General features: G+C 52.7%; 1 protein-coding gene across 2 annotated transcripts in view; it reads right to left on the bottom strand.

Annotated features, from left to right (window-relative positions):
* PAX5 (paired box 5) overlaps positions 1-22,448 on the bottom strand; it is a 131,331-nt gene extending 108,883 nt beyond the window's left edge. The window contains exons 1-5 of one of the 2 annotated variants that reach the window (XM_066181993.1): positions 21,566-22,448; positions 14,189-14,354; positions 9,632-9,829; positions 5,603-5,667; positions 3,519-3,647 (exon numbers count right to left, since the gene is read on the bottom strand). In XM_066181993.1, coding sequence (XP_066038090.1) covers positions 3,519-3,647; positions 5,603-5,667; positions 9,632-9,829; positions 14,189-14,354; positions 21,566-21,611 — 604 coding nt within the window. In that variant the 5' untranslated portion in view covers positions 21,612-22,448. The remainder of the gene's footprint in view (positions 1-3,518; positions 3,648-5,602; positions 5,668-9,631; positions 9,830-14,188; positions 14,355-21,565) is intronic. The other variant, XM_066181992.1, reaches the window with a different exon arrangement.
* Positions 22,449-22,710: the final 262 nt, after the last annotated feature.

Below are 22,710 nucleotides of genomic sequence, written 5' to 3'. Positions count from 1 at the left end.
TCTCCCTCCAGCCCTGACAGTATCCACAGCTGCAGCAGAGCACAAACAGCAGCTGCCTGCACCTAAGGCAGGATTTGTGTACAGACATGCCCAGACTGAGCAGCTCTACAGACTAGCAAGCAGAGGGCTCTGCACAAGGTGCAGCACGTAGGTGCCAGCATTGCCCCCACACACTCCCCTTGCTCTGTGAGCACTCTTGGAAAGGACCAGCAGGCAAAACGTGATTCTCACAGAGCACAGGTCTGGGGTCTTTGAGATGCCGGCGTCCTTTGGTAGAGGGATGTCACTGTCCCATTGAGACAGCCCCAGCTCACAAGGAGATCCCAGGTGAGAAGCACATCCCATGCCTCAGGCCTGCACGCTTGCTCCAGGACCTCTCTCAGCTGGCATGGAAAAAATACAGCAGTTGTTGTGCTTACACTTGGGCATAAACCCTTCTGACATCCCTTCCACACCTGCACAGCTCTGCAGGGTGGAGACCAGGGCTAGCAAAGAGAGGAGTGAAGGAAGAAAGAGGGTTGGGCTCTGCCTGGCCATGCACTGGCCCTTCTTCCCCCGTCCTCCTCAGGGAATCCTCCAGAGCACTTATGGCCCAGCAACCTCCTTTGTCCCCAAAATATGTCCTGACCCTAGTCTCCTATGCATCCACCTGTGGACAAAAATGTCTTTTGCCCTCTTCTCAGTGCTCAACAAGGATTGTTTAACCCCACTTCAGAAAGCTTTGACTTTCAGAGAGAAGATGCTCAGCACTTCCCAAAATATGTCAGGTGTCCATCATGAAATCCCCACTGCTCACCCAACCAGCTGTTGCTGGTGCAGGGAAACTAGCCCCTGCACATACACTGGCTGTCAGCATTGGATGGAGCATTCAGCTTGCTCTGACTTGGGGTCTTGCTGCCCTAAAACAGACCCCGTTGAGAGCAGGCACCCCATCATGGTCACTGTGCATTCCTGTCACCCACCTCCACCTCTACAACCCCTTCCTGAGATGCAGGGCTGGGCAAACTTGCTGCCTCTGCACCTGAGGAGGCAATTTGCACGCAGAACAGCAAGGTGGCTGCCCAGCATCCTCCACTGCTGGAGGCTGCAGCAGCTGCCTGTGTCTCTCTGCCTCATTACGGGACAGGCTGATCCTCATGTCAGTCTCCAGTAGCATGTCCTTTAACCAAAAGTGAAAGCAACTGATCCCCCACGAAGGCACATCTGCTCCAAGTCCATATTACAACAGGGGAAAAAATGACACCTTCAGCTATAGAAACCAATAAAGACTGTCTGATTCGGTTTGCCCCTGTTGCTACCCAGAAAGCTCCCCACTGGGTAAAATGCTGGTGACATCTGCTAATAAAATATCAAGATTGAGGAGAACAAAACTGATTAATGAATTATATCAGCTGCTCAGTGCAGCTGGAAGGGCAAGTCCATCCCACCTCACCCCCAGGCTGAGGGCAACCAGGACATCTGGACAGCACTGCACAGCCAGTGTCTCCGGGAAACGTGTGCAGGGAGGCAGAGCGGCAGGCACTCACCTTTCAACAGCTACAGACAAAGGACGTAACGTGAGGGGCTTTCTGCAGAGAGACACTCTCCAAAGTCGGGAAATGGTTAAATTTGCTCTGCCGCTTGTGCATCTACGTCATGATACGGGCCAAAATTAGGTGACACGCTTCTCCTCTTTGTATCAGAGGAACATATAGCAGATGCAGAGCCTTGGGGCACCTCCATGGGCACAATGCACCCACTCACACCCATCCAGAAGGACCTTGTGGTAAGCAGGATAGAGAGGGTGATATGGATGCTCCTAGGGATCCCCCCAACAAACAATGATGTTGGAGTACCTGACTATGCCTCTCCAAACCTGCTGCCCTGAGCCTATTACAAAAGCAGTTTAAACAGCCTGCTGAGGACAGCATTATTGTCAGCTTAGGAGCTCAAACCCCATGACTCATCCTGCCAAATTGATGGGGGTTGCTTTAGCAATCACATGCTCATTTCTGAATGCGAACAGAAAAAAGCTGAGAAGGTTTTCAGCTCTACTTCAGGAACTGCTTTTGCTTTTCAAGGAAACACCTAATCCTTTTCTCTGCAGTTAAGGCAGAGTCTTCTCACAGGCACCCAAAAAAATGGATCTGTGGCACAGGAGCCATGTGGTGTCAATACAGAAAGCCTGTCTCCTGACCTGGCTGATAAAACACAAAACTTCCACCCTCCTGCTTCAATGCCTGTTTTTAACTATGTATTTATAACCTGGATTTGGAAAAAAATATCAGGTCTACAATCACAGAGTAAAGTAACAATGGCATATTTAGCAAGAACCTGAGCACAAGGAATTTTATACTTCCACCATCAAATTAGTTCCCATGTGGCTGGAATTGGCCCCCCAACATCTTGCAATTTTTCTCCCAGTTCAGTAAATCTGGGTCTACTCTGTAACTTGTTCATATGTTTCCACTAAAGGATGCACAGGCACATGACCCTGTTTGTACAGCTCAGGCACCAGGCTGCTGATTTTAGCTGTGTTTCCCCCAGGGGATGGAGAGCAGGTTGGGGGGTGTCACTACAGCTTCAGCCTACCCACCCACCCCCTACATCTAGGAGGGTTTGGGCAGCAAGGGTCACTGGGGGCAGTGCAGGGATCTGGACCTGCACTGTTTGCAGGGCATTGCTGGACCTGCACGAGCTGCAGGAGCTGAGGAACATGGATGCTTCTCAGCACGAGGCAGGAGACTGATTCAGCGGGAAAGACAGTCACCCTTCCTCCACACGCCCTGTGCATACTCAGCTGAAAAAGCCCCACTACAGTTCTGGTGTCCCCTCTGCTACACAGATTGTGTCCACAACCAGGGCTCTTCTGTAGGCTCTTCCAAAATGAAAAAAAGGGCTCTAAACTAAAGGTATTTTAAAAATACACCAGCTCAGAATTTCTCCTCTTTTACCTTCCCCTCCATCTCTGGTGCCTTTCTCTCCAAAACATTGTTTTCAGTAGGATACAGAACAAAACAGGACCACACACCCTGTGGATCTGAGGCACGTATCAACAATATCCAACCCCAGCCAGACTGTGCTTAACTCCACCCTCCAAGACTGACAAATGTCCCTGGTGAAGAAAGTCCTGAGAGAAGCAGCACAGCAGATGTCTATGCAGTTAATTTTCTGTGTTTTTTGAAGATATTTCCTATTTCAGGTGGCCACAGAGTCAACACAATTGTGTCACTTCCCTATTCATAGGCAGGAGGGAAAAGTTCCACAGTGTGGAGGGAGGCCTGGCTCAAAACTGACACACTGCCATAGCTTTCTCAAACACCTGGACAAGCCCCTGCTCCTGGCCACTGGGTCACTGGGATGGTCCCTGGCTTGTCTATGACCTTGGCAAAGTCCTGCTGAAACAGAACGAAACTGCACTGCAGGGGATTTCCACAGCTCCAGCACATCACAATCGCACAGCATCAGCCTCAGTCCCGACCCACCCCTCTGGCTGGGCAGCCATGCACTCCCCCTCCCAAAAAAACAACTCCTGCTACCTTCATCCCGCTTGCGCTTGTTGCTCTCAGTGCCAGGGGAGGCAATTCCCAGGATCCCACTAATGGAGTAGGATGAGCCGGCAGAGTCAGTGGTTACGGAGGACACCTGGGTGACTGATCCCGTGGAGGCTGCAAGGCAAGGACAGGCAGTCAGTCGCAGGACAACGTGGGCACCAGCTCACCCAAAAGCCACTGGCCCCCGTAGCATGAGAGGGCTGGGCTGGGGCTCAGCTGGCCATCATGGCCCCTCCAGCTCAGGAAGAGCCCTTACCCACCCCAGCCATGCCCAGTCCAATCCAGCCCAGTGCAGGGGTGGGAGCAGAGGCATGGTCAGCCCTTGCCCCCATCACAAGGGGACAATGTGCTCTGTGCTGTATGCATCACAAGGGGTCTGTGTGCTGAGGAACAGGAGATGCTTTTCTGTAGCAGTCAGACACCCCATCTCACACAAGGCTCAGTGGAAAAGCTCATTGCTTGGGACAGCAGAGGCAGTGACATGCCAGCCCACATCACCAGCAAGGCGGACAGGGCACGCTGAGAATACAGCCATGAGGAGAGAGGGTACCCGGGACAGGAACCTCCTGGGAGCAGAGCAACCTGTGCTTGCTGTACTAGCTGTGCTCTCTGAATCCTGTTAGACCATGCCACTAGCCTCTGGCCAGTGAGGACCTTGCACAGCTGGGGTTGCCCAGGGATGGATGCCTGAAAGTCCCTGAGGTTCCCTGAAATCTGACCTAAATCCATTTTGCTTTGGAAGAACCCTCAGAAAAGGGTACTGTCTGTGTCCAGCAAGGGCAGTCATTCATCAACAGCACAGACCAGTCTGGATGTGCTGGATTGCACAGTAAACACTGTCCTTGTGATGTGGATGTCCAAGGATTCATTGATACAGGCAGAGGAGGGAGCACCACCATCACTTCCATCGGCTTACAGGCTGAGCCTGTCCTGCCACGTCCCTACATCCCAGAAATCACCAGGCAGACCCCAAGGACAGGATCACTGAGACCACACCAAAGACCCCCAGACAGGACTCACACGGAGCAAACCCATGTCAGGAATCCCTGATCCCTCTACCAACCCCAAACCCTGAGAAACAAGATTTTTCTTCTCTGTTCTTGACTTTTTCAAGAAGAGATGACACTTAAGCCACCACAGTGAGATAAAGGAAGTTTTATCTTCCCCAAGATTGTTTTGGCATTTTCTGGAGAGAAAGGCTGAGGGTGCAGAGTCTACAGTATGACTCCTCTGACAACCTGAAAAAGGACAGACAGCTCTGCCTTCCTCCCAGTGCCAGCACACCCTTGCCAAGAGAAAAGCAGCAAAAATTTCACTGTATCACAGGTGACAGCAAAAAGGCAGAGAGAAACTAGGGCACCCCACCACCTCCTATGAAGCAAGGTCTGACCAGTGCCCTGATGGATTTAATGGAACAGGGACAAAAAGCCTGAGTCCCTCCATCCCTGCTGCATTGCAGCACAGAAGAACCCACCCTCCTCAGAGAGACACTATCAGCCAGGAGAAGGGCTGAGGGTGTCTCAGCAGCCTGGGGGTCTCCTCTGGGTCAGCATACACCAGCATCACCTCCCTCAGGTTGCAGCATCACTGTTCTGTGGCTGAATTAAAAGTTTCAGAAAGTTTTGCTACCTCTTCACTCAAGACTGCAAGTGCACAAAGAACTATGGAAGGGTTGGTTGATAGATGGAAAAAACACATTCAAAACTACTTACTGACTAATGATGCAGAAAATGTTATGAATAAGTATCCCTTTCTTGATTTATTACTTTAATTATCTGACATTCTATAGACCCCTATTAGTGGGGTTTTTTTGGTTTAGATTTCAATTTTCTGTCTCATGGTGAAAGCTATTTATCATAATAATCAGTAAAATTCAAAACCTTTTAGCAGTATTTATAAAATTCATTTACTATGTTCAGCCCTTGGAGAATGACAAAGAAGGCACATTAGCACGTGTGCTGAAGTGTTTTATGCAGAATTATCTGTCCATAAGAATGATTAAAAGTTCTTCAGAATATTTGTAATCCATTATTATTTTTTTAATGTATTTTAAAAAAAGTTTTCCTTACCTATGCTGTGACTGGAAGCTGGGACTTGCTGATTGGGTGGCTGCTGCACCTTAGTCCGTATGATCCTGTGAGTAATGGAAAAAAAATGACCACTTAGCTAGCCTTAGGCAAGCAATGGCAGGAGGCATTAGACACTATTTTTTCAGTGCAGGACACCTACATCAATACAAAAAAAAAAGCTTTTCTGCTTATGTTCCCCTCATCATTCACTGAAAGATCAAAATCTGGCAGGTGGACCCAGACCACACTTGTGCCCCCAGCCCCTTCCCCTGCCATTAGAGTCATCAGGGTGACATTCCACAGAGTCACAGAATCACAGAATGGTTTGGGTTGGAAGAGACAACAGGTGACAGTAGGTCATCTGGTCAAACCTTCCTGCTCAACCAAGGTCATCCCTTGAGCACACTGAACAGGATTGCATCCAGACGGTTCTCAGGATGCTTCAGAATTTGGTGCTTCGGTGACTTTGAGGACCCAGTCCTCACTGCCCAGGAAAGAGATATCCATTGCTATCTGAGCAGCCAGCAGCCCAGTACCCCCTCCCTAGGGAGCTGGAACTTTCTGAGCCCAGAGGTTCCAGCAGGCTGTGGTCTGCACTCTTGTGCTGCGACACATTTGCAAGGCTGTTCCTGGGGCATACCAGGTATGGCACTCACATGGCTAGAGGCATTTGGACACCTTGGGAAAGGATCAGCTTAGCCAAATTATTAATTTTTTTTTAAAGTGTTGGAATAAATGCTAATCTTAAAAGCTGAATGGCTACATTTATCATCACTGGGTATATGCAGTCCCTGCTCTGATTGATAGTGATATCAGTGAGAAAAAATTCAGAGATACAGATAAAGCAGAAGGCATGTGTGGTGGTGCAGGACAGAGGGTACCTGCTACGAAGGCAGAATCTGGGGAGGTGGTACACACGTTTTTGACCTGCCTATGTGTTATGAAAAAGTGAAAGGGTCAGAAATACCTCTGGGGATCACTCAGCTCTGCTCCAGGCTGCAGCAGAATTGGAACAGGCTGGAAGGAAACACGGCCTTGGTTCACCACACATCCCCCAGCACCAGGCACTATTGTTACAGCAGCAATGCTGGAATGAACATTTCCCCTCTCTGTGGCTGACAAACTCCCCTCCCATTCCTGACTGCCATGAATTTGAAGGAGAGGAGGGGAGCTGTCAGGTGGAGTGGACTTGGGGGGTGAACTTACAGGAACACACAGTGGTTCCTTGCTGGTAAGCCCCCCACAGGCAGGCACAGGGACCACCACTGGTGACACCCATCCCAGAAAAGGATGCACCGCCATCCCCTTCCCCTCCCACTCCTAGAAGGAGTCTGATGGAGGCTGGCAGCAGTCTGGTCTGTCCACAAGCCATCTTTCAGCTGCCAGCCCCAAAGTGAAGCTGCTGGGTGTCAGGCACAACGGGGAGAGAGGTAACAGCAACAGACCCAGAACTGCCAGCCCAGTGTGAGGGGCAGGAACAGCTGGGACAGCAGCTCTGCTGGGGGAGAACAGACAAAGAGACAGAACTCTGCATGGTCAGGAGTGGAAACAGCTCACTGCACAAAGCTTTCATGGTGAAGAAAGGGTGCCCAGGGCCTTCTGACACATGAACATCTTCATCTCTGGAGGAATGGAGACTGGGGAACTTGAATGCAGCTGGACAGCTCTCAGCTGATTTGAGCAAAGCTAATCACAATGATTAATTAAGTCTTAATCACACAGACTTGGTTCTGCTATTGAAGAGTAGCCTATTATTAAAATTAATGTTATTAATTAATAATAATTATTATTATTCACTCTTACACGGAGCCAGCAGCTCAAGCTTGTCTGCTGAAAGGCCCCCTCAGTAGTGGGGACAAGCTGGGTGCAGTCCATCCCCATAAACCCCAGTGTTCCACAGGAACAGCACATCCCTGGCAAACACCCCCTGCACAGTGGACAGGGACAGAGAACCAGAGAGGTGCCTCCATCCTCCCCTGTGCAGAAATGGCAGCTGCAGCAGGATAGGAACCACTCAGCAACACCTAGGCTCCGGTTTGTGCTGACCAGGCAGCCCCTGATTTGTTCCTCAGTGGTGAACAAGAATGTTGTGGGCAGGGACCTGCATCCTTTCCCACCATCAAAGCTCTGAAGTACACACTCAACGTTAAATATGAGGATAAAACCCACAGACTGCTGGAAATGTAGGATTTAGCATTAAAACCAAGTGTTTTGATGTGAATTCCAGTTTCTTTGTCACGTGATTGTTCAGTCTGGGTTTTCACAATGAGCTTCTAAACTCGCAAAAACAATTCTCTGGGTAAGCAGTTTGACTCAAACAGATTGCATGCATTTCTTAAAAGAGATTGCAAACCTTTGAGAAGAGGAGAAGATCTTAGCCAGAGTTACAAGCAGATGAGAAAGAATTAGATTTATAGCCAAAAAAATTGGTGACAGATCATGAACTGGATTTCTGATATAAGAGCAGTAGGGGTGTGGGCATTATGAGTGTGGAAACATACAAGGATGCAGCAAGAGGAACATGGAAACTGGCTCAAAATATGACTGCAAGCTACTTGAATCGCCCCTTTACCTAGAGCTGTGACTGCCTTTTTAGGTCTTTTTTTTGGAGGACATATGAAGTTCTCCTACACAAGCAGAGGACTGCTCTTAACAGCCATGCTTCCCACATGACCCGTTGGCATTGGGGGAAGCAGAGCTTTTCCTTAGGTACTTGATATTTTTCTTTGGTTTTCCGGGTGTCTGTAACATTTCTCAAACGCCCTTTAAACTGAAGACACCGTGTCCACAGTTACTGCATGCTGCTCTGGAGCCTCCGAGCCAGGGGCTCCCAAGCAGCAAAGGTTGCACATGGACTGACCCATTTTTTCTTCTAATTCCACAAACATATGACTCGACATTTAGTCCATCAAGGCAGAGACTGCGCTCTCCGCTAACGCTGGGGAAGCCACTCCGGCTACTCAAGCGGCAACTCCATGAATGCAAATCAGATCGGGATAGCCAATAAAAGAATATTGCATCAATTTATTTCACGTCTGGACGCAAATGAGACATTTTATGGCAAGCTGCATTCGAAGAATTTGCATGCAGTTGCACAAGTGAAAATCATCTCACCAGCGTGGTAAAAAGGAAGCCTGGAACGGAGTAAAAATTAATGAACCCTGCTTGCCAGGGCCAGGGGTGCCCAAAAGCTCTGCTATTCAAGTATTCATCTCTTACTGTTGCTCTGGCAGGGCTGGAGGTATCACCTAGTATTTCACTTGGTTTTTCCAGCCCTATACATCACTTGACTCAGAAGAAAACCGTGAGCACAGTAGGTGTAATGGACAAGGCAGTAGGTTAGAGCCGCAAACCAGGCCTTCTATGAGCCCAGCCCTGACTTGCAAAGCCATGGCAAAACACCCAAACATGGGACTGAGTCTCCAAATAAGATTCCCCTGCATTTTTACAAAAGGTGACTTAGGCTCCCCAATGTAAAAAGCAGGCAGCAGAGGCCCTCAGACACTACTGACCAAATTCCCCCCTTGATATTCACACTGATCGTAGGCCTGTGCCAATGTCAGCAACACCAAACAGATATCCGGTGACAAAACGGTACCTCGGACCCATACCTTGGGTCTCTTTCTTTCCCAGATGACTGCTCAATGGCCATCTGAGCTTCCCCCCTAAGCAAAGCATGTCGCACTGAATCCCCGCCTCATAGAGCAGAACGGGGGCTTTGTTCACAGCAAACACATAGGGTCATTCCCAGCAAGGTCCTCCTACTCACAGGATGGAAAAGGGGAAAAGATGGAAAAGAAGCAAAGGCTGGCAGAAGAACCTGCCCACTCCTGGGAAACCCTTGTCATCCATGGTGCTTTAGCCACCAAGGTAAGCCCAGAGCTGCTTCCCAGACCCAAGTGCTCTACTGAAACAGGTGGAGCTGCTTTTCTTACAAACAGCCCCGAACACCCAGTCCTACTAAAAGATAAAGGTATGGTGATAGTGCTTCCATGAAACATCCCACCGCAGAACCACACTGAGCTTTACCTGTTAATGGAGCTGACACTGGGCACAGTGTCGTTGTCACACACTCGCTCAGCAAGGAGTCTGTCCCTGATCTCCCAGGCAAACATTGTGGGATTTTGGCGTTTGTACTCAGCAATTTTTTCAACGACTTTGGGTGTGGCAACCTTTGGTTTTGATCCTCCAATCACTCCAGGCTTAATACTCCCGGTTTCATAATACCTGGGACAACATCCAAAACAAAGCTTCGGTTATCACACACAGACAGAGAACATGCTCTGAGATTTATAGAGAACATCATTTCAAGGTAACCAAACCCCAGCAAATCCTGAGATACATCTTCACTTTCACATACACATTTTCTGCCTGTGTGGTTCTTTATCACCTAATAGATTAACTTATAGTAATTGGAATTGGGCCTCAGGATACAATATGTATTTTTCTGTAATAGCAAGACAAAAGAAACAACACAAGATTAAAGGGCATGCTGAGATCCAAAATTAACTGAAAATGTGTGTTATTAATCAGCAGTACTAGCAATAATAGAAACAAATCACACCAAAGACCACTTTTTGCAGTGGAGTCTTCTATAGCAAATTACTGTTTTTACAGAAATGCTGTCATTAATATCTACAGCTTGTTATGATTCAAAGTGAAATGAAGGCTAGGTATTGTATTTTATTTGCTCCTCTGGAATAAATACACCAGCATATCTTATCCCTGTTTTATGATTTTAATATGCATATTATGGTTTTAATAGTTAATGTTTTTCAAAACGTATTCTTTTCATCATTATGTTCTCAGTAGTTTCAATAACAAATTTTGAGGGAAAGGTAGCTGCTCATGCTCTGGAGGGGTTCATCTGAGGCAGGGGTCAGTTTCTGTCAGCAGCACTTCCTCGAGTGAAGCATCTTCACCATCAGCAGCAGCTCTGCTGATGCCATGCCTCCAGGAAAGGTGGAGAATGAGATCCCGAAACCAAAATAAATCTGCCCGATTTCTTCACAGGTACGTCACACAAGATCAACTGCTTTTGTTAGCTTTGCTGTAATACACAGCCACTGGGATCCCTGGGCCAGCAAGTCTCCCCCTTTAACACAGTCTTGAACATGCTGCTAAGAGCAGAAGTCTCATCTTAACGTGCTGAGGGCCTGAATGGAGAGCGAAAATGGGACTGTATTCCTCCATGCTGCAGTCACGGCGTTCCACACAGGAGGCTTTCTCACAGCCCTGGACTTCTTTGTATCTTGTGAATTTTCACATGACCAGATGAAAAGTAAACCCTGTGCCTACCTTCGGCTACTACCCCAACTGCCCCAATCCTGCACATCCCTTTCATACAGAGCAGACTCCAGCTCTGTCCGTCTCTCAACCAGGTGCTGACCAAGCTGTGCTTGCAGCAGCTCAATCACAACCACTCACTGCTCTGTGCCCACATTTCTAGCTCAGAAAAAACTCCCAAGCAGAAAGAAAACATTGCTTATTAATATATTTTCTCTGCAACTATGTCACATAACCATTATACTAAAAGAAAAAAAAAATCCCCCTTCTTTCAAGCCTGAGCAGAGCACAAACAGTCTTCACAGCCAAAGTCTGCCTCACTGAAACATGCAATCATGAAATCAGATTTCTGCCAGGCTACCTGGTCTCAGTGTTTCTGGGAGAGCTCTGGGTGCAGGGCCTAAAATTCCTTTGAAGACACTGATACCAAATTGCTCATACATGCTCTCAGACACTCTGTGTGCAAATGTTGACTCAGGCCTACCAGTCTCCATGAGCCATTTATGAAATATCAATGATGGCAAGTGTTGAGTGTTAGAGACGGATTAACCCTCCTGCTGCCCCTAGATGCTGTGAGCTTTAGGGCAGAGGGAAAAAACTTAATTCCTCTCATAATTCCATGAGGACATGACAAAACAATGGCCCATAAACCTTCTAAAATCTTGCACCTCTAGCCTCAAAGGTTGAGGTTGCTGGCACCACTTTGAGAAGGATGTAGAATGCAACCAGACAATACTACAAATGCTACCAGACAACATTACAAGTGCTACCAGACAACATGTCACAATTTTCTTAGATCTAGTAAAAATGATGGAGTTCACAAATGTTTCTTAGTGCTTTTTTGCAACAATGCCCGTGGTCAGTGCCCTGCAGTCCAGGACAGCCTGGCCTAGAGGAGCACTTCCAACAGTAAAGGATGCCGTGCCTGTACAGACCAGCCACTGCTTTCCCAAGGCTTATCACCATGGTAGGAAAGTCAGAGAGGGCCCTTGCCATCACAATACTGCACCTGTGATGAGCTCACCACGGGACAAAGCTCTGGTGCCTTCAGAGCAGCAAGACCTCTACTCCCAGACTCTTTCAACTCTGCCCACCCTCCTGCTCTCATGGCCTCAAGGCCTGCCCAGGCACAGACAAGCCCTCAGGGAGGCTTGCTCTGCAAGGGACGTGCAGAATTGGGCCCAGATCCCCTTCCCTGGATGCAGGGAGAGGTCATCACAACGGGAACAGTTCTCACCCTGCAATGTTATGGACATCCCCTACACTCCACCCTGGGAATGAATCTGGGCACAGTCACAAGGCCTGCAGGCTACATGGCACCAGCATCCCTGACTCCCATCTCCTTTTCAAAGGCAAAGATTACTTCAGCCAGCAATATTCCATGCACATTATGTCAGGGCCTTTTGCTTCAGGGAGTTGCAAAGGTAGGTGTAGGGTGGGCACCACCACAGCACCCTCCTCTGAGGATTAAGACCTTCACTTGCCCTGCAACAGCTGGTTCTCTGTCTCTGGATGTTTTTTTAAAGCTACATCTAGTACTGAAAAATTCTGATAATAAAATTCTAAATGCAAGGATTTATCATAAGGATTCCCACTTTTCACATACATGCACACATACGAGAAAACATATACACGCAGGGATGCAATTACAGAGACATTTTACCCGCTGTAATTTTTAGTTAGGAAAATAATGAGCTATGAAATTCCAATTTATTGTTGACAACTTTAATGACAGGGCTCTGGAACCTCACTCTGAGCTCCATAGTCCAAATATATCTAACATCAGACCTAAACTGCCAAAAATAAAACCGTCAGACTTTTGCCTAGTGGGTAAATACATCTCCTGTTTCCAAGCTCTGTGTTGGTTCTGGTGGGAATTGGTGGCAATTACAGTGGAACAGTGAGCATCACCAGCCACACCATGCCAGCTAGGCAGGGAGCAGGAGCCTGTGCTAGCTGCACATGTGGAGCCGTAACTGAGTGAAACAGCCCGTGGTGGGCAGTATAAAGCCCATGGCAAGTTTTTCTCTCTACACCAGTTCAAGGCATTGTTGTTCCCAAAACTCCAGCAGGAGAAGTGCATGTAGGTTGCAGGGAAGGAATATCCCTGAGAGGAAGGCATGAGAGATAAAACAGGAGTGCCGAGTGCAGCCTGCACAATGCAGCTCTGGGCAAGTAGAGGTAAGATGGTTGTGCAGAAAACAGCAACAAGAACTGCAAAATCAGGGGCCTGTGATCCTGAAAAATCTGAACACTGATTGATCAACACATCCCCTGTTTGATACTCCAAAAAAAAAAAAATTGCCTTAATCGTCTTTGCAGCCATGCTATGTCCAGGAAAGCATGTTTGTTAGGAATTGGGGAAAAAAATTAAAACAAAAATAGTAAAATTCTAAACAATTAAATTAACTGTGAAATCCTAGCAAACAAGTCAGTAATTTACTTTTCCAGATGATAAAGAAAAACACGTTGTTAAAAAAAAAATTCCCCTTAATGTAGGTTGCCCAAGTCTGTAAGAATACCTGTGGTTCAAAACCATTTGAAAATGGTAATTTACACAAATTAGGTTTGGGTTTGAACAAAAGATTAGGAAATCAAAAAGGGAAAAAGCAAGCGTGGTATTTTTTTTACCTGAATCTACACTTTTAAAATCTAAAGATTTTAAAAGGCAATCAGGAAAAATATCAATTCAGAGTTTAATATCATTGTTGCCATAATGTTTGGAGCAGCTTCTGACTGAACAGAGACCTACTCCCAAAGTAGCCAAAACGTCTTTAGGATGGTTACTATTTACTTATGGTGTTCTGTGCTCTCTTAATCCAGGAGAGGAGTGGAAAAAGACGTTTAATTATTAACAGTGGGACAGGTTGCAGAATAGCTGGCATGAATGCACATACCACAATGTTGATGAAATATACAATGATAATATTGTTTTAAAAGTGCTCTACTCAGGAAGCAAAAGAAGGAATTTCCACAACTTCTACTTTTTTACACATTTTGCTGAATATGACTCCCAGATTTCTCTTCCCATTCAGAGCAGACAAGTGCAGGACATACACTACATATACAGCAAATACTCATGGCATTCTGCACTTTGCATTAGAATTACCCACAAGAAACTGTAACAGGGGCTAACAAGACCTATGGATATTGGCTTTTTCTTTCCACATCACACGTATAAAACCACGACTCCTCAGAAAGTCGCTCCCCTCACTGGACGGGTCGCCTGTCTCTAGTTCTGGGACTGGCACCAACACTTTTCTCTTGATGGACACATAAGGATTTGCCATCCCCCTTTACCTGCCAAGTATTTTGCTGACACAGCCGTGGCTGACGCGGAGCTGCCGGGAGATGTCACACGGCCGGACCCCTTGGTGGGCGAGCTCCACGATCCTTTGGCGAACGACATCTGGGAGAGGGCGGCCGTTCACAAAAACACCTCCCAGCTGATTCACGCCTCCATGTCCTGAAACACACAGGGCAGGGGGAGGAGGACAGGAGAAGAGCTGTGTGAGAGTTTCAGATATCTTCCGAGCAGAACCTCCAGCCCCAGCGCTCACCGGCGATGGGAACCGCCTCCCCAGAACCGGTCCAATTTCCCCAGGAGGAGCAGAGAGGTGACCTCACTGCCGCAATGACACTTGCAGGAGGGGAGGACTCTCCTGCCTGAAGGCAGATCGGGCCCCCTCTGGGCAAACGGCCACGAGGAACCCCTCAGTCATGCCCGGCAGCCCGGCGGCGGACCACCCTCCTCCCGGAGCTGCGTTAGGGCAGCCACGAACTCCGTGGCAGGCCTGGTGCTGTCCCGTGTAGCGGAGGCTTCTCAGAGCCGCTGGGCTGGGAAGCCAGCGGAAAAGAAGGCTGGGTGTTCGCTCAGCCCACATACTGCCTCTGTGTAAGTACAGAAAGATACCTGAAATGAAACACGCTGTGTTTTGTTTTGTTCTTCCCAAGATGCCTTGAATTAATCAAGTGGGGGAAGGGGAAAAGAAAGAGAGAATGAAAGAGAGAGAGAGAGAGAGGAAAGAAAGGAAAGAAAGGAAAGGGAGGAAAGGAAAGGAAGGAAAGAGAAGGAAGGGAAGGGAAGGAGAGGGAGGGAAGGGAGGAGAAGGAAGGGAGGGAAGGAAGGGAGGAAGGATAGTCTTGGCAGATATTATGATCCCAGAAATTAGACATGAACACTTGGGCAAGCCCAGTATACGACTCCTTTTTGAACAGATTTTCACTGTCCACTTTTAGCAAAGTGAATCATGTATCTGGTGGGACACAGGACTCACTTGGAGGGATAGCAGAGAAATTGTGTAAACCCCATGATCACACTTTAATCCCATGTACCAGAACGTCATATAATTAACCCTTATGTTGGTATTCATCCAACTACTTTACTTATATTACAGAGAAGTGGAGAAGCTAAAAACAAGTCATAGAGATAGTACAGATGCCAATTCTGAAACAAAAGTAATACAGAAAGTCTCTCTGAGCACGGTTGGAACTGCACTGAATAAGCTGGCAAGCCAAATGCCTCAGTGTTAAAAAAAAAAAATAGATACAGAGCTATTTTTATTTTAATCTGGTTATTTCACTTTTGATAAGCTGCTGTCAAACTTTAAACACCTTTTAACGTTGTAAGGACACATAATGAACCCCCAAGAAATAAGTGACGTTAAACGCTGTGGCGAGCAGACAAGAGCCTGCTCAGGCTTCATCGGTGCGAGAGGCAGACTATGCCAGCGGCCCAGGCGCGGGTTCGTGCTTCCCTCCCGTGCGCCGGAAGCAGACACCGGAGCTGGAACCCTGCTTAGATGGATGCCCTGATGCCCGGGACACCGAGACTGGGCGTGAGACAGCTCGGTGGCGGAGGCAAACGGGACCTGCCCGGAAGACTGCGGGGAATGAGACCTCGGGCTCCTGAGGGCTTGAAGTGCAAGGAATCAAACACAGTAGGTTCAGTTTGAGCGGGAAGATCCCGTGGTGGTGATCGGCCAAGAGGAAAAGCAGGGAAGAAAACGAAGGGAGGGAAGAGAGGGAAGAGAGGGAAGGGAGGGAAGGGAGGGAAGGGAGGGAAGGGAGGGAAGGGAGGGAAGGGAGGGAAGGGAGGGAAGGGAGGGAAGGGAGGGAAGGGAGGGAGGGAGGGAGGGAGGGAGGGAGGGAGGGAGGAAGGAAGGAAGGAAGGAAGGAAGGAAGGAAGGAAGGAAGGAAGGAAGGAAGGAAGGAAGGAAGGAAGGAAGGAAGGAAGGAAGGAAGGAAGGAAGGAAGGAAGGAAGGAAGGAAGGAAGGAAGGAAGGAAGGAAGGAAGGAAGGAAGGAAGGAAGGAAGGAAGGAAGGAAGGAAGGAAGGAAGGAAGGAAGGAAGGAAGGAAGGAAGGAAGGAAGGAAGGAAGGAAGGAAGGAAGGAAAAATTAAAAGAGACAAGAAGAAGGGGAAAGAACAGGAAGAAAAGGATAGAGAAGGCATCATTAAGACATGCGTTCCTCAGAGAAGAGGCCGACTCTACCCCCGGAGTCTGTCCCCAGTCCCCGGAGGCCAGTGGGAACAGAGCCTGCCCAGGCCGGGAGCATTGACCCTCCAGGCGCCGGAAACAAAGGCTGGGGCCACGGCCGTCGCTTTCTCCAAACCTGCCACAGTCCTGGGCAGCGGCACAGGCGCCGAGCCCGGCTCCTGCCCATCGGGGCCTCTCTGCCGGGGTCACGCTCCCGGGCGGCTGCGGACCGGTGGCCCCGTCGGGCCAGGGGCTGCTGGAGCTGCGGGGGCATCGAGCTTCGTCCGCAGCTCGGTGCGGGAATGAAGCAGCCGGCCCACCCCGGGCCCCTGTCTGCAGGGAGCGGGGACGGGTAGAGACTCGGGGGCTATTTTGGGAGAGGGGAGCCCCCATGAGAGGTCCGCGGGCCTAACCCAGAGCCATGGTGCAGCCAGGGCGGGCGGGGAGCGAGTGGAGGCGAAGGGAGGCCGTCCCGGGGAGCCGCCGACGCGGGTCGGGGCCGCTCCGACTATGCCCAACCTGCCTCGTCGTCCTCCCTGCCCCGGACGACGGCGGCCAGCGGCTCTGCCCACGCGGCGCAAGGAAGCGGTGGGGACCGTGTCGGCGCCAGAAGGACCGAAATCTCTCTCAGGACCGCCCCGGCCCCGGCCGCCGTTCCCCGTGGCTGTGCTGCCATCCCGCTCCTTCCGCTGCCCCCGGTTCCCCGTCCTCCTCCGCCTATTTGCATGGGGGTCCCAACCCCACGTCCACCCTCACGCCCCCGAGGAGTCGTGGGTCCGGAGATCGTTTGGCAGCAAATGGCCCCGGAGGCTTCCCGAGGCCGAGGTCGGGACCGGAGAAAAGGCACCGGCGTTTTGGTTTTATTCCTTCTGTTTGCCCCGAAATTCGTGAGGACGGCATCGATTTCTCCACAACCGCGAATGACGGCAGAGGAACCGCTGAAACCCGCCGCGGGTTCTCCCGCCTAGGGTGTCCGGCCCCACGCGGGGAGCCCGTCCTCTGTGGGCTCCGTGTCCGCTCGCCACCCGGGGCAAGGGGCGCTCCGGCGGCGGGGGATTCCGCGCCCACCCCCCCACCCCGCCCCCGCACCGCGCGCAGCGGGCTTTCCGACCTTAAAGTTCGCCTTTGAAAAAAAAAAAAAAAAGTGATTTGGTTCAATGCCGGGAGAGAAATAAACGCGGGGGTCGAACGCTGCGTTGCCGCGAGAGGAAAAGTCCACTTTCACGGGGGCGGCAGAGCCCGTCACCGACCACCGTCCCGGCTCTGGACAGCCCCAGAAATCGAGCGGCGGGAAGAGGGATGGAAAACGGGCAGGTGAACGGGGAGCGCGGAGAGGACAAGGGAGAGAGGGAGGGAATCTCCAGTTCCGGAGCTCGCTGATTTATTTTGCAAACAAATTTCTTTGAGCCGAAAGGCTGCGGTGCACCGGGAAATGAGATTAGTTCTACCTTAAATTCCCTCGCAATCTCTCTCCGTAATGCAGCGTTTAACTCACCGTGAGAGAAGATGTCATTTCACATAACACTGTGCTAATGGATAAGTCTTCCCCGACCTCTCAAGCACAACAAATCTCGGGCAAACCCATCGCGCACGACCTGTAAACTTCACTGGCTGCCCGCTCCGCCGCCCCACGCCGCGATCGTGACGCCATTCTTCGGGGTTTGAAAAGACAAAAATCTTTCATCCAGCCCCGCTCCTCACCTTTCGCGTTAGTTCGAATTGTTTGGGGTTTGGGGAGGGCTTCTATTTGTTTGTCTGTTTAAGGGGGTTTAGTTGCTTTTTGGTGTTGTGGTTTTTTGTTTTGGTTTGGTTTTTGGTTTGGTTTTTTTTTTCCTTTATTTACAAGTAACGAATTTCAAAATGTTGAAAAAGAGAAAGAAAATCGTGCAGCAAACTTTTCCGTTCGTCAGAAATACCTGGCGGCTTTTTTCCCGGATATTTGATTTAGAGCGAAAAATAAACATATGCACATATATGTAACATCTGTGTATTCATCCATGTACACAAGCGCGCGTCCATATGTACTGATGGCTGTACATACGTCTAGAGACGTGTTTATATATCCATCTGTACAGATACGCACACGCAGTGACATCGGCTCTTTCTCTACGGGAAAATAGCCCTCCGGACCAGCTCGCTCCCGCAGCACCCCTCCGCCGGCCGTCCACCGTCACACCGATCTCGCCGCGGGCAGGGGGGGAGAACGTCGGCGGGCAACCCGACATTGCCAGCGGAGGGAGACGATCGCGCGAAGCCCGTCGCGGCCGCTCAGACAAGTTGAAGGGCAGCCACTTACTGTGCATCGCTGCGAACGGGTCGTGCTTACAGTGTATTTCCATCGGAGCGGTCCGGGGCCAGGCGACTTCGCCGAGCTGATCTCGATTCGCCGGCGGCGCTCGGGTTTCGGGCTGGGGGAGGGAGCCCGCGAGAAAGGATGGAGACCGACCAGGACCAAACAAACAAATAAAAAACCCCAAACAAACTCATAAAAACAAAACAAAAAAAGGACAAAAACAAGAACAAAAAAACCCCAAACCAAACCAAAAAAAAAAAAAAAAGGAAAAGAAAAAAAAAAGGTAAAAAATAACCAAAAAGGCGTGAAAAATAAAATAGAACAAAACCCCTCAAAAAGCGAAGAGTCCTGCCTCGAGAGGGTTCGCGGTATCCAAGAGCGGTGGCCAAACGCGGCTCCCGCGCCGCTCGCAGCCTCCGGAGATTCCGTCGGGGGGCCGCGGAGCGGCCGCCCCGGGCTAAGCCCCTGGTCTCAGCCGCTTCTCGGGCGGCTGCCGATGCGCAGCACCCACGGCCGGGCTCCGAGGCGTTACTGGGCGCGGAGAGGGGCGAGCGCCTCTGTCCGGCGGACCGGAGCCCAGCGCTGCCCGCCCGACGGCTCTTTGTGCTGGCGGTGCCGGCGGCTGCGCGGCGGCGGCCGAGGCGGGCGGCGGCGGGGGCGGGCGCCCCGTCCGCGGGGCTCGGTCCCGGGGCCGCGGCGCGCTCCGCCTGTGCCGCCCCCCGCCGCGCCGCTCGCAGCAACTCGCGGCGCCGGGCGGGGCGGCGGCGATGGGCGAGGGGAGCGGCGGGGGAAGGTGTGCGAGAGGGCGGGGAGCGGGATGGGGGCCGGGCTCGCCGCGGCCCCGCGGGACCGGGCCGCCCCGTCAGCGGCCGCCGTCCGACCTGGGGCGCCGGCGCGGCGCGACCATGGCTGCCCGCCCGCCGGGGCCGCGGCGCCCCCTCCCCTCTCTCCTTCCCTCCCTCCCCTCCGCCCGCCGTCGGCCGCCGGGGCGGCGGCGCCTGGCTGGCTCGGGCGGTGCGCCCGGCGCGCTGCCGGCCGGCGGCGGGCGGCAGGGGTTGTGGCGGGCGGCGGGGGCGGGGGGCGCGGGGAGAGGGCGGCGGGGGGGCCGTCGGGGCCGCCCCGGGACCGACCCCGCCCCGCAGCCCCTCGCGGGCCTCGCAGCGCGCGCGGAGGGGGCGGCGGGCGGCGCTTCAGCACCGCGCGGGCGGACAGCGGCAGGGGCGGGGCCCGCCCGTCACTCAGCGCCGCGGCCAATCGCAAAGTTAACTTGCCGGCGTCCCGCATTGGCCGCCGAATCGCGGCGCTGCCTATTGGCGGGCTGCGCGCCAATAAAGAGCGGGGGGCGTGACCGCAGCCCCCGCGGGTCGGTCCGGGGGCGCAGCCACTCGTGACCGAGTGCGTGGGTGGGTCCCCGTCGGGGCTGGAGGCCCCCGGGACCGCGGCCGCAGGACCCCCGACGGCCCGTCCTGTGGGGGTGTGTCATCCGGCGGCCCGACGCAACTCCCCGTGGCCGCTGGTCTCCCCGACGCCTGACGGCGTGTGTCGGGACCGTGGGTCCCCGGCACCCCCGGAACCCGCGCCGTGGGTGCGGGCGCGGAGGGGCGCGGGCCGAGGCTGTGGTCATCTGCCTGCTCGTGGTGCCCGCGGTCGTGCCTGGCCTTGGCGGCCTCCGCACGCAGAAGCGGCGCGGGTTTTCACTCAGGCTGCCGCGCCCTCGGGTCCTGCCCCGAGGCGGTGCTGCCCTGGCCGAGACCCCTGACGCAGCGAGAAGGCCTCGCTCCACGGGTGACCCTGGCGGCGCGGCAGAGCCCCGGTGAAACGACGTCCTGGCCCTTGGCCGCGCCGCCCGGACGTCCTCCCACGGGGATCTTTGTGGGGATGAGAGTGCGGGAGAGCTTAACCTGCCGTCCCGGGGCGAGACGTTCCGGCCCCGCTGAAGCCTTTAGGTCTCGGCGGCAATGGGGTTGTGCCCTGGCCCTCCCTTCGGCAGCGCGGGACCGGCGTCCGATGCGGATGGGTGGGCGCCGGCCGAGTTTTCGTTGAAGTCGAAACTGCGAGGCGCGGCCGAGCCGCTACCGCCGATTCGGCACGCGGTCCAGCCGAAGAACGGCGAGGGCCGATCCCTGCGCAGCCCCGCAGCCTAGCCGGGGTCCGTTGGCGGGCCGCCCCCTCCTGCCGTTCGGCACCTCGGCTCGGGGCTGCCGTCGGGGATGGAGGACAAGCTGGGCCCCGGGTTGCAGCGCCGTCCTGCGCGGAGGGGACGAGCGGGCAGGCAGGGCCGATTCACATCCTGCCCGGCCTCCATTCCTGCCATGATCCCCCCCGTTCTCCTTCTTCTTCTTCTTGCTCACCCGGTACTGAGGTGAATACCCCTCGGCCCAACTCTCTACGGGGGCCAGAGGCGGCTTTGGAGCTCCCTGTCCCGGGGCCCCCCGACCCGTCCTCGTCATCCTGCCCAGCCCAGGCAGCGCTGTCCGTGCTTCTGCCCCTGCGGCCACCCCCGCTCCCGGCCGCCTCAGCCGCGCCATGAAATGCTTTATCGATTAAACGATTATTCAGGCGATTTAACTAATAAAAGGCCCCATCGATCGCTGCGAAATTGCATTCCGCCACCGAGCCGCCAGGCCGCCTCCGCGCCCTCCACCGCCCGCGCCGCCGCCGCGCTACCCGCAGGGACGCCGTGACGGGGCTCCCGCAGCCTCTCGCCAATTCCCGGTGCCCGTCCTATTGCCCCTCTGGACCCAGCCAGACATTCGGAGGTCTCGGCAGCCCGGCGCGCAGCCCCGACGGCCTCGCGGGGAGCTGGTCCCACCCCGCCCGGCTCTGCCTCGCGTCCCCGCTCACGCCGGCGCACCCCCTGTCCGCGGAGCTACCGGGTTCCCCGCAGCCCCTGACCCGAGTCCTACCTGTGCGGCCGGTTCGGGGTGTCGCGTACGTTTTCTCCAACTCCATTTCGGCTCTTCAGGATTTCGGTAAACGGAGACAAGGAAAAGTTTCCACGCCGTATTGCAATCTCTTCCTTTTCCCTCCTTTTTTTTTCCTTCTTTTTCTTTTCTTTTTATTGTTTTGTGTTCTTTTCTCCTTTTTTTCTTCTTTTTTGTATTTTCCGTTTTTATTTTCCTCCTCTCTGTTTTTTTGTATTTCTTTTCTTCTCTTTTCTCTTCTTTATTTTCTTTTCCCCTCTTCCTTCTTTTCTTTTTTTTTCTTCTTTATTTTCTCTTTTTTTCTTTCTCTTTTTTCTTTTTTTTTTTTTTTTTTTTTTTTTTTTTTTTTTTTTTTTTTGTAAGGGGCTCTCTCAGGTTGGAATAATTCAACTCTTCCGCTCCCCGCCGAGCTTTTGCAGCTGATCACTGAGCTGAAACTAAACGTTTTAGGTGGAAAAAAGCCTCTGAAGGAACCGTGAAATGATTAAGAAACTAAAGAGCTCCTCGCCATGTGAGATCATGTCCTGTTCTCTAAAACATCACAAGATGTCCCCAGACGCAGCCAAAACCCAGGAAAACTCTGACATGTTCTGTAGCAGGAATCAAAGTTTGCTCGCAGCCGGCCGCCCCCCGAGCGCTCCGCCGCCCCGGCAGCGGCGGCGGCACCTGCCCGCTCTGCCTCCGCTGCCCCAACCTGTCACCAACTTTTCAGCAGACCGACTTCCCCTTCCCGGGCCGGGGGTGACGCTGCCGCCCCCGGGGCCGCGCTCCCCGCCGGACCGGGACGGCGCAGGGGCGGGACAGGGAGCCCGTCTGCGGACGCCTGGGGGTGGCGGAGAGACCCCCGTGCCCGCATCCATCCGGGCCTGCCCTGCCCTTTCCTGCCCCGCGCCCCTTGACGAGGGACGGCCCCTGGACTGCGGCGGGGACCGGAGAACAGCGGCCCAGCGGAGGCGCGGGGGCCCTGGGCAGGATTTTCCCGGCCCGGGGGGGCTTCACTCGGGCTTCCTCCCCCCGTACCTCCCATTCACGTGGTGGATGCAAACCGACGGCCGCGAGTGAGGGTGGGGAGAGTTAAAGGGAAAAAATCACGAGGCTTCGACCGCTTCCAGGTTTATTGGTTTATT

The sequence above is a fragment of the Chamaea fasciata genome, unplaced genomic scaffold (assembly GCF_029207755.1).
Source record: "Chamaea fasciata isolate MVZ Bird 193981 ecotype frontalis unplaced genomic scaffold, bChaFas1.0.hap1 SCAF_4, whole genome shotgun sequence".
Classification (NCBI taxonomy): Eukaryota; Metazoa; Chordata; class Aves; order Passeriformes; family Sylviidae; genus Chamaea; species Chamaea fasciata.
The sequence above is the reverse complement of the archived record's forward strand: the minus strand, read 5'-3'. Positions and strand labels throughout refer to the sequence as shown.